Source organism: Dipteris shenzhenensis, chromosome 33 (assembly GCF_047967505.1).
Source record: "Dipteris shenzhenensis isolate YYH24624 ecotype China chromosome 33, Dip_SZ_1.0, whole genome shotgun sequence".
Lineage (NCBI taxonomy): Eukaryota > Viridiplantae > Streptophyta > Polypodiopsida > Gleicheniales > Dipteridaceae > Dipteris > Dipteris shenzhenensis.
The window spans coordinates 37540753-37552633 of NC_141628.1; the positions used below are offsets into that span (position 1 = coordinate 37540753).

Genomic DNA, 11881 nt, shown 5'->3' on the forward strand with positions numbered 1-11881 from the left:
TATACATGTTCACAACTCATTTGTTGTTTTACACTCTCTTCTCTTATCGTACAAATTTTCACATTCTCATGGATGTTTATTGAGGAAAGGGAAATGTTCATGACATAAGGAATGATCTTCATACATTGGCAGAGGCCAATAAGAGTTTTGCGCACTATAAGCGGTGGCAAACTATTGAAAACATGTGATGAGAGCTAGGGTCAACAAGAGCCGTCATCATACCTTAGTTGCACACAATTTGATCTTATTACAACACTTTGAGAATATGATTGTGTAAGAGATTGAGACACGCTTGAACCATGTTCAAAATTATGTTGAATGTTGATTTGTCAACTCCTTGTATTGATCTCATGCATTATATCCACTTGTTTGTATGCATTAGAATGATGAGTTGTGTTTCTCTCCTGCCATCGACTATTGTTCAAGCTTTATGATGACCATTGTTGTTCCACAAACTTCTTCTTCTTCTTCTTCTTGTTTCAATTTCCTCCCTAGGCTTGTGATTTAACATACGGTATCTTCTTTTTGTGTGGAGAATTCAATCCCCTAAGTGGGATGCAATATCTTCAACTATCACCCTAATATCAATTTCACTCATTTCTTCAAAGATTAAAATGTTATAAGGTTGTACCAAAAACAGTACCTTTGTTGTTCAAAGTTTAGAATGTCATAGTGTTGTACTGGAAACACTACCTTTGTTTTAGGTGTTTATGACCCATAGTAGAACTTTCCACTCTACATCTCTCACATACATCATACCCATGTAACAAGTTGCATATTGATCCTCTTTCTACGTCCACTTCCTCCTCCCCTGTAGTGTTGTTGCCTCTTGTATAGTATTGATACTTTCTACATCCACTTCCTCCTCCCCTATAGTGTTGCTCCCTTCCGTATAATATTGATACTTTCTACATCCACTTCTCCCTCCCATAGTTTTAATAGGTACACTCTCAATTCATTACTGAGTTTGTGTGCATTCATTGTAAAAAATGGAAGTGCAATAAGCACACACGGATTGCCATGGATACAGACAAAGACCCAATTTGCACCCTTTAACAAGAGTGTATCGAGAGAGAGAGACAGAGAGAGAGAGAGAGAGAGAGAGAGAGAGAGAGAGATGGCAGATTCTATTAAAGTCAGCGTGAGACCCTTGAGGATCCATGGGACTCGCCATCACTATTAACTAATAGTGTGAAAGTAAATGTTACAAAACTTGAAATGTAGTGAGGTACTTGTTGAGCTAGTTTGCTATATAGTACTTGTTGAGCTAGCTTGTGTGCGCCCTGGTACTTGTGTGGAGGTCTTCCAAAATTTCTTTCAAGGAGCACCCAATACGGAAAAATTTTTGGTTACATAATCTTTGTTGCCATTTTACAGTAGGCTCTCAATACGGGGGAATAATATTTGCCATTTTGCAGCAGGTTCTCAATAAGGAAAAGAGCTCTCAGCTGTCCTATGTATTAGTCTGCACATGGCAAAGCTTGAACTGAAAAGCGATCCTGAAACTCACCAAGGCAATGACTCGAAGTCTCGGTAGTGTACTGCCCACATTTGGAATCGTGGGCGATTAGCTTATGAGACTATTGTTGTCAAGTTTGAAGCAGAATCACGCAGCTGATCAGCATGTATCAATGGCGGAAGTTCCAATTTTTCGAAGAGAAGGTTACAGGGGCCTCTGCGGCGGAGGAACTCAAGGAGAACATTGTCTGCAGCACCAGTGGGCGAGGTCAAATGCTTGTTGGCGCAGAGGATGGGGCTGTGCACGTCTTAGATCGCAATCTCAAACTTACGTATAGTTTCCAGGCGCACTCCAGCTGTGTCCGCCACATCCAGCAACTGAAGGTGAGAAAATTGGCGATGGCTTCTCCGTACGGTATGTTTGAAAGGACGTTAAAAAATCCTTGCCTGTATGTTAGAGATTATTAATTCAACCATTTGTTATAGCCGATCTCCATTCGTGGTGGTACCTAGAGAGAGATTGCCAAGAATGACCAGGGATCTCCGTTTAGCAGGGTTGCTTGGTTTGAGATCGCCCAATCTCACTTTGAATGTAGGCGATTTCTGTGGGAAAGATTGGCAATGTTTTCTGAGAAATGGTGTGCTACGTTAATAAATTGTATCTTATCCACAAAATCCAGCTGGTTCACGTTTATAAGGACTGAAAATCAGTTTTCACTTTTTAATTTTTGATCGTTCATACCTGTTTAGATATAAGGTATTCCATTAGGTCATAATGGAGGCCGAGTAGGTAGCACGTGGGCTATGTTGAGGGCATGTAGTAGCCCAGGCACAAAACAGTCTCTTGATGTGGAACATGAGATACCGGGCCTGACGAAACGTAAACCGCCAAATGATGGCACTGGGAATTGGGAGAGCTAGTTGGCTCAAGCATGATTTAGCTTCTCAAAAGCCTTCTCTGGCTGCTCTGATCACACCTGATGTTTGGCCCAGAGAGCTGACATGTTTGTATATTAAGCCCACCAGATTATCAGAGATGTCGTATCACAATTGTACACTCAGTGTACATGGGATTACCCACCCCAACCACATGGCAGCATCTTCAGAGGGCATCCCGATAATTTCATCCAGGCTCCAGGATACTTACAGTTTCTCACATGCAGTGCATATCGCCATGGGCCAGCATCAAACCTCATCACATTGGTTTTGAATTGAGGCAAGGTGTGAGATCACAGCTATCTGCCGATAGTTGAGACTGCATAGATTATGTGATTTGCAGGAGATAAGAGACTGAGGATTACGTGCTAATGAGATGCCGGATGTATTACAAGATTTGAGGCTGTTACCACTGCTTGTCTGCCCAGTTATTCCTAGACATGAGTCAGATAATTTATATTAGGATCACTTCTTTGTTGCCATCGTTGTTTTTTAGATCACCAGATGTTGGGATAGACTCGGAAAGGTAGGAACCTTGACAGTAGACAATCGTTTGGAAAGAGAGCCGCCTACTCAGATTGGACATTGTAAGATCAGGAGGCACAGTCCGCTCTTCAAAGATGTGAGACAAAAAATCTTTGAACTAAGATCTGTGATTCTTATCTTAAAAGTAGCTTTCTAGGAGTACTTTCAAATATTGTGCTTTCAACCATGTTACCAAGGCATTGTATTTCTTCACCCTGTCCTTCCCCCTCTCTATCTCTCTTTTTTTAAAATGTCTTGATCTTTATATTCACTTGCTTACATAGCTTATTAGCATACACATACAATTGGTAGTTGATTAAGAGCTGGAGATTTATGAATCTTAACTTTAAGTAGCTTTCTAAAACTTATGTTTAGATATTGCACTTTAGAGCATGTAGTGTTCCTGCAAGTGCTGATGGCATTGCGAAGGCATCTTATCTCCCCCCCCCTTCCCTTCCTCTATATATCGCCTTTTCTTTGTCTTCATCTGTTTACTCGCGTGCTTACATAGCTTATATAGCATATAAATACATTTGGTAGTTGATTAAGAGTATTTTGGATATTGTATGCCGTATGGACTAATTTTCCTGTGTTTTTTACAGCAAAGGAATATGCTTGTGACATTGGGTGAAGATGAAACTTTACCTCAATTTGCTACTGTATACTTGAAAATCTTTGATTTGGATAAAATTCAGCCAGAAGGCTCAAGTACTTCTGGCCCCGCTTGTGTTCGAACTTTGCAGGTCTTTTCAGACAAGTTCCCTGAGGCAAAGGTATGGCTCCTTTCTGTAGTCTCTCTCTTCGTTGACAGAAAGCCCCTATTTTGGCTCACGTTCTTTCCTCACACGACTTAGTCTTAGGCGAACAATTTTGCTTCCATAGATATGTCCTCCAGTGGTCAGGCTCCCAGTTTATTTATTGTCTCATTGTAAGGGTTAATTCCTTTGCATTGTGAATTTGCAGATCACCTCATTCTTAGTGTTTGAGGAGGCACCTCCCATGTTGCTAATATGCATAGGACTGGAGACAGGAGTGATATATTGCATTAAGGGTGAGGTTGCTCGTGGTGGGGTGGGTCGCTTGAAACTGCTAGTCAACCCTTCTGTGGATGGAAGTCCTGCATCCGCAGTGACAGGACTTGGCTTTCGGGTTGATGGGCAAGCACGACAGCTTTTTGTGGTGACCCATTGCTCCATATCTCTGTTCAACATGCATGAACAGACTCCTCAAAAGCATGTTTTGGATCAGATTGGCTGTGATGGACGATGTGTGACAATGAGTGACAATCAGGTTGGGCCGTACATGCCCACCTCTATTATTTTTATGTCCCTTTCTGTTGTCTTTCTGACGATGATGGAAGCATGACTAATGAAAGGCGAATTGTTGAGCAGGATCTCGTAATTGGCCTTACTGAGGCAGTCTATTTCTATGATGCTGATGGACGAGGTCCCTGCTGGGCTTTTGAGGGAGATAAAAGTTTTGTTGGATGGTTTAGAGGATACCTTCTGGTTGTCATAGCAGATCAAAGGAGGCCAGACAAAAAGAGTTTCAACATATATGATTTGAAAAACAGGCTCATTGCTTACAGTTCTCCAATTGGAGATGTTGCACATATTCTTTGTGAATGGGGCAACATTATCATTCTTACAGACGACCACAGAATCTTGTGTGTTGGGGAAAAGGATATGGAGAGCAAACTTGAAATGCTTTTTCGTAAGAATCTTTATACAGTTGCCATCAATTTAGTACAGAGTCAGCAAGATGCAGCAGCAACAGCTGAAGTCTTGCGTAAGTACGGGGATCACTTGTATGGAAAGCAGGACTATGATGAAGCAATGGCTCAGTACATCCGCACTATTGGGCAGCTAGAACCTTCTTATGTTATTCAGAAGTTTTTAGATGCACAGAGAATCCACAATTTAACAAACTACCTGGAGAAGCTACATGAGAAGGGGCTAGCTACTCCTGATCACACTACCCTTCTGCTGAATTGTTTCACGAAATTGAAAGATGTAGCAAAACTAGACGAGTTTATAAAAGGTGAAGAGGGAGTGGAAGGGGAGCATCGGTTTGATGTGGAGACGGCAGTTAAGGTTTGCCGTGCAGCTGGTTACTACCAACATGCAATGTATGTCGCCAAGAAGGCAGGAGAACATGAATGGTACTTGAAGATTTTGCTTGAAGATTTGGGTAGCTATGATGAAGGCTTACAGTACATATCTAGCCTTTCACTTTATGAGGCTGCGGTTAGGTTAAAACAGTATGGAAAAATTCTTGTAGTTCACAAGCCAATTGAGACCATTGATGTGCTCATGGGACTTTGTGTTGGTGATTCTGGGGGATTATCAAATGGTGTACACAGCAATGGCATTTCAGGAATCCTCCCATCACCAGTGGATTTTGTACACATATTTGTTGACCAGCCAAAATGGCTGATGGTTTTCCTAGAGCAATACATTGAAAAGGTGAAGGATTCTCTAGCCCATGTAGAAATACATAATACACTATTGGAGCTTTATCTCTCTGAGGATCTGTGTGCTCCATCGCTATCTCAACCTCCTGGGAAAAGAGAGGAGGCAACAAGTTCTGGCCTAAACAGAGCAAGAAGTTTGAATCTAAGCGTGTCTTCAAGAAGTGGCTTTTCTTCTGCAGAGCAGCAAGTCTCAAGAAGAACAAGTAAAGGAAAGGCAGGAATCGGTCTGGGAGAGTCTGACATGGAATCAAAAGAGGAGCGGAGAGAGCGGCTCATGAAAGGGTTGGCTCTGTTAAAGAGTGGATGGGGCCCTCATGAGCAAGATCCTCGATACGATGTTGACCTAGCTGTTGTTCTATGTGAGATGCACAAATTCAGGGAAGGTCTTCTATTTTTATATGAAAAGATGAAGCTTTACAAAGAAGTTATGGCTTGTTATATGCAAGATAAGGACTACCAGGGGCTGATCTCATGCTGCAAGAGATTAGGTGACTCTAGCAGGGGTGGAGATGCGTCTCTCTGGGCTGATGTATTGCAATATTTCGGGGAAAGGGGCGAGGACTGCTCAAAAGAAGTGAAGGAAGTTCTTGTGTACGTAGAAAAGGATAACCTGCTTCCTCCCCTTATTGTATTGCAAACACTTGCCAAAAATCCTGTGCTTACCCTTTCGGTAGTGAAAGATTATATTGCGCGCCAATTCCAGCAAGTATCACAGCTTATTGAAGAGGATCAGAAGACCATTGAGAAATATCAGGTATGTAGGGGTATAATCTTGAATCACTGACCTATCTTACAGAGATGTTGTCAACTTATTTATCCAGTGTAATTGTTTTAAACTTACACGACTCGAAGGAGAGGCAGGTTGCTTTCTTAAGGTCAACACTGCCTGCAGCGGAAAATTTACCACGAGATCACAAGATACTTATATGATTTACTTAAATGTAAGAGGGCAATTCATATCCGAAAGAGCACTCAGGTGTATAGGCAAAGCAGAAAGATACATAGATGAATCTCAAGTACAAAAGCCTGCCAACATATGTACCAACACCTCTACAATCCCTGAGGTAAGGTGCTAAAACAGGCTCTGTTTTGCTGCACCCTTTATAGGATACTCCTCCTCTCTGCCACGGGCCTCTGTGTTAGGCTTCAGTAGCTGCTCAAGGCTGAGCACTCCTGCAAAGTTCTGCTCCGAAGATGTACTGCAGACAAAGCTTCCTTGGCTGCACCCTTATACTCTCCTAGGTATGCTGTAGAGGTCTAGACTTCTGCCGTGCAAGACCTCTCTGTGTATGTGGTACTCCCACTGCTCTTCACTCATGCAAGGTGATCTGCAGGCTGAGCACTGATGATGCTGATTTCCCTCTTTTGCTGCTCTGGATTCAGCCTTTTCCTACGCTTTCTGAAGCTGGCTGACCAGTCCAGTCTGTCAGCCAACCAACTGCCGACAGACCAGCACTAAGTCTGCAGGTCTGCTGACCAGTCTGTGGCAGACTGCCGACCCAGACTGGTCCCTCCTGCCTATATAAGGCCCTGCTGAACAGGCCCCTATGTTGCACGTCCTCTGCTGCTGTAGGACATTTGTACCAAGTCCTGTACCTGTAGTACCGGCGACTTGCTGTTGCGGTTGCTGCGGACTTGTTGTGCCTATAAATAGGACTTCTGGACCTACGCAGACTGCTGCAGGCCTTCCGTACTGCATCTGCTCCAGCTGCTCCTGATCTGCTGTACAATCGCAGCCCTTCTTCGCTACAGATTCATCTACCCATTTTATGCTCAGGTGTAAATCCCCTGAGCTCTCCTCATTGGGGCTCATAGTTGGGGCATAGATCTATTTGTCCAACACTTCCATCTGCTTCAATAGACATCTTTTGTATAGTAAGGCTCTGTACCTTCTGCTTGCATGGTCTCATAAGAAATTTCGCTGGATGAGTATTCCTGTCTTCTAGTGTGCTTGCGGACGTTCCCCTGTTCCGCAGATTCCCTAGGCTGTGTGCTCGGTTCTCTAGGAAACAGGCTGGTTATTTCTGACAGCCAGTTGTTTCTCTTGTACTTAACTTCCATAGCTCCTTTTGGCAGTTGAGTTGTACGATGTTTTTCAAGCATTAGTAGAAGCTTCCTTTTTCTAGGGGGATTAAAAAAGTTTCGTGAAACATGTTTCGTATTTTTTGCATAGAAAAGTTTTGTGATTTTGATAGGAGTTTCGCCTAGGAACACGCTCTGTAAAATGCATATGAATAAAGCATATATGTATTTGTGCCTTGAGTGCTTTGGGAAGGGGGGGCGGGGGGGGGGGCGAAGAACATAAGTCATCTTCACCAATAAATGTATTACAATGGGAGAAACAATGGGAGAAGTGAGGGTTATATGGGAAGGAGAGGAGTGAGGGGATGTTTTCAGCATGACCCCGACAGTACCTGAGGGCGAGCTTTTGAGCCATCAAGAAAAATGGATGATTAAGAGGAATTCGTCGGGAGACATCTGAAGCATCGATTCTTCGGGGGTCTGGCTATCTGATTTGACTCCTGCAGGTGTGAACAGGAGGCACTGCAATTCGACATATAGGGGATGTCATAGTATCTATTCACTGCTATGTGGGGAGTTCATGGTTTTCAACCTCGTGACTATCATGAGATTGAAATTTCATTATGTTGTGTTTTTAGATCCGTTTTAGAGGACAAATTTGGGCACATTGGCGAACTATTGAGACGTGCAACCAAGGTAGGGATTCCTTTTTATGTATTCTCTTGCTTAGAAGTTTTTTCCTTCATCCTTCCCCGAATTAAAAACAAGAGCATGGAATTGGTGTAGAGGCAGCTAGGGAGAGATGATGTTCAAGGGTCGATGGAGAAGTATTGGTGGTCTGCTATGCCATATGGCACGATGCATTGTGAGGTGAATTTGTATGGCTATCACACAGAGCACTGTATGTGCTTAATAAGAGGGTTACAAGGGCAGAGAGAAGGGTCACGCAGGAGATGCAACTGGGAGCCTTGTTCTTCTGGATGCTTAAGTAGTCTTATTCCCATTTTCATTCTTGTGTTTTCACTTTCTGTCTCAGTGTATAATGTCACAATGCTGAAGTTTAGGCCTGCCTTTATGCATTATAATGAGAAAGAGTCTTTCATGATCGTATACGGGAAACGTCACGAATAATCTACAAGACATTTAATTGGTAAATTTAAAATTTTATGCTTTTGCAGAAGGAAACAGTTGCAATGCGCAAGGAGGTCCAAGATCTTAGGACAAATGCAAGAATTTTTCAGCTAAGCAAGTGCACTGCCTGTACATCCGCATTGGACCTTCCAGCAGTTCATTTCTTGTGCATGCATTCTTTCCATCAGCGTTGCCTCGGAGATAACGAGAAGGAATGTCCAGTCTGTGCTCCTGGGAATCGCACACTCCTAGAGACAAAACGAAACTTAGAGCAGAATGCTAATGACCATGACAGGTTCTTTCAGCTAGTAAGGAATTCAGACGATGGTTTCTCAGTCATAGCGGAATATTTTGGTCGGGGTATACTCAACAAACAACGAGCTTCTGCAAATGGTGCAAACAGAGATAGTAGCAGTTTCTAGCCCATATGAGCAGTATGAGATCTCTCTGCTTCTTCTGAGTGAAGGCCTGTCTGACAAGTTTGCTAGCAGGCTGATGTTTTTGTGCGTTTGTAATCACTGTGCGCTGATCTTAGATCAGTATTGTTTACAGAGAGTATGTTATGTATTTTTTGCCGCCCAAGAGACATTGGTTTTGGCCGTAGTGCCTGAGCTATCTTGTGTTAATCAATTCATAGTCAAGAATCTGACACAGTTGCATTGTTTTTTTGAGATCTTGACTGTGTATGCCTTTCTTGCAAATCATGTTGAAAATGCTATGCTCATTCTACAAAACAAAGACTGGGTGGTGTTGTAGAGCACTTGGCTGACTGAGGAGAGGATGTTGGTTTGCTACAGAACCATGTGGTTTGATTCCTTGCCTATGAGCTTTTATAAAGCAGGAGCTCCAGTAATTACTCGAGCAACTTGTGATTAACATGTGTGCCGTTGTACTTATTGCAATGTATTGCTTTTGTTTAGAACAAAAGTCGAACTTTACTCGGCATTAACCATCAGACATCATTTTGAATCCATTTGTTCTAAATGATGCAAAACCCATCTTTTGTTTGGCCATAGGCTTTATATGGAATCCATGCATATTTGTCCTTGAAGCATTAGAGGGAATAGACTAAACTGTCTAAACTTGTAGGAAAAAAAAAGTATCTTATGTCAGATGCTTGAATAAATGAATGATGCCAGCTATCCGTAAGGTGCCAAAAAGAAAAGAAGAAACTGGTTGCCTTGCAGCGTGCTTCTGAGGAATTTCAGCTCATTGCCTATGGTAATCAGGAGCACTTGCCAGCAAGCAGCGTAGGACTGAGCAACCAACAGAGTCCTCGATCCGTGAGCGTGTAGCAGGCTAAGCCTAAGCCTTGCAAATTGCTGATACCTCTTAGTGTTTTTACCATCTGTATTTTATCCCATATCAGGTGCAAGGTGTAAATGATATGCGTCCAAATGTTCATGAGCATGTTTGTGGGTCAAATCTGTTTCCCCGACTTAACTGAGTTGCATCATGCTACCCAGGTGTTAGTTGGCCACCAACTTTGAGGCTCCGTTCTCTAGAGAGGTCGAGGGTGGTTGCTAGGAGGCGAAGTCCTCATGAAGCTCTTGGCATGGTGGGTTTTAAACCATTCAATGCCTAACAACAAGTCTACATGATCCAAGTGCATAACATAGCACTCCAAAATATCCTCGTAGGCTTGAATCCGGATCGATAAACCTTGCGATTCCAATACTGTTTTCAAGTTGGAAGCTGCACCTCATAGGTGTGATCACTAGGCATCGTAATCAGCTGTAGCTTTTGCACAAGTTTGTGGTTAACAAAGTCGCGTAAGAAGAATGTGAATTCGTGTACCTTGGATCTCACCATAAGCTCGGTAGAGATCATGGGGGCCAAACAATGAATTATTAAAAGACAAGTATCATCAAACTCCGAGATAGAAGAAGACCCCACAGGAGCAAGCATGCAAGTATCTCAGTGTTTCCTTTTTTTTTAAATTTGAGAAGATTTGTTTCTTCGCCGAACTTGAGATTCCCCTTCCTCATCTTCAATCACTGTAATCTTATAACATTATTTTCATTCCAGGAAAAGGCAACGGGCCTTGTCTGCTTACCTCCTTCCAGGGATGACTCTTGGAGGCATGATTCTCATTCCGTTCCTTCGTCCCATGCCTTTTGTGATCATTTACTTAGGACACAAGATTACTCGCGAAGGTGTTAGCATTGATGAAGATCACATTCAAAAGGTTTTGACTTGGCCTATACCTCAGACAGTGAAACAACTTTGTTCTTTCCTAGGATTTATTTTTTTTTTGAGAAAATCAGTTCGTGATTATGCCAAAATCATGGTCCCCTTGACCAATGTATTGACGGGTCGTGGCTATAGGTTTACACAACCTATTACTTGGAATGAGGATTTGAACAAGGCTTTTGATACTTTGAAAAATTGTATCAAGTGTGCGCGTGTTCTAGCGTTGCATGATCCTTCTTGGTCTTATGTGTTAGAGGCAGGAAAGGTTAAGTGATGCTTTTGTAAAGAGGAGGGGCACACACAAAATCTATCATCTTTACAAACTACCTACCTCTAAAGCTATACACTTGAATGGGGGTGCGTAAGTAGGAGGCAAAAGATGGGCTTGGGAGGTATTGTTTCTAGCTTCTTATTTTTCCAATTGGAAGTACATTTGAGTAATCAATGAATTATTGAAGGTTCAAATAGGTTCCCAATGGAATCCTCAACCCATCCTTCCTCTTGGAGCCATCTTAATATTTTTAATTAGCGGATCCATTACAAATTGAAACTTGTAATAGGAGTAAGGGACAACCTTGCCTTGCTAGCCTTCTTACGTTCTATTGCTTACCCCTCCATTAACTATCACAATAGAGGTTGCATTTACCATTCTACATAAATTGTTCCCAAGCCAGAGGGACAACCTTGCTAGCTAGCCTCCTTAAGTTGAACTGCTGCTTGCCGCAATAGAGGTTGCATTTACTATTCTACATAAATTGTTCCCGAACCCAAAGGGATCTTATATATTTACTATAAAGTACGTTATGATTTTGGCATATACTATATTTTAACTTGGTGTCTTCTTCTTCTTTCTCTCTTATTTTCCAAAGCATAGCCAACTTTACAATTTTAGAACGTTTTCAAAAGTATCCCTTTCATGTACAAGACCATCTGTACCTTCAATGCATTGGTATTTAATATTGTATTCGTGAAAAAGGTTCATAAACGTGACCCAAATGGATTAGATTGAGTGAAGTTGTAAGCAAATAAGAATTGCATACATGAATGAATGCATGACATTGTAGTAAGGTGATATTATAATGAGTAAGAGTGGTGAATTAGAAAAGATGAGACATGTGAAAAAGGAGAGTGAGAAAATGAGGT

At 42.1% G+C, this 11881-nt stretch overlaps 1 protein-coding gene across 2 annotated transcripts; it reads left to right on the forward strand.

The window, feature by feature from the left end:
• Positions 1-1291: 1291 nt before the first annotated feature.
• VPS11 (vacuolar protein sorting 11) lies at positions 1292-9363 on the forward strand. Of its 2 annotated transcripts, none has more exons than XM_087371686.1 (6): positions 1292-1348; positions 1422-1842; positions 3522-3692; positions 3883-4209; positions 4311-6146; positions 8593-9363. In XM_087371686.1, the coding sequence occupies exons 2-6, from the start codon at positions 1624-1626 to the stop codon at positions 8965-8967; spliced, it is 2928 nt and encodes a 975-aa protein (XP_087227812.1). In that variant the 5' UTR covers positions 1292-1348; positions 1422-1623; the 3' UTR covers positions 8968-9363. The 2 variants fall into 2 exon arrangements, with proteins under 2 accessions (XP_087227812.1, XP_087227813.1); XM_087371687.1 differs by having other exon boundaries at positions 1299-1348; positions 1419-1842.
• Positions 9364-11881: the final 2518 nt, after the last annotated feature.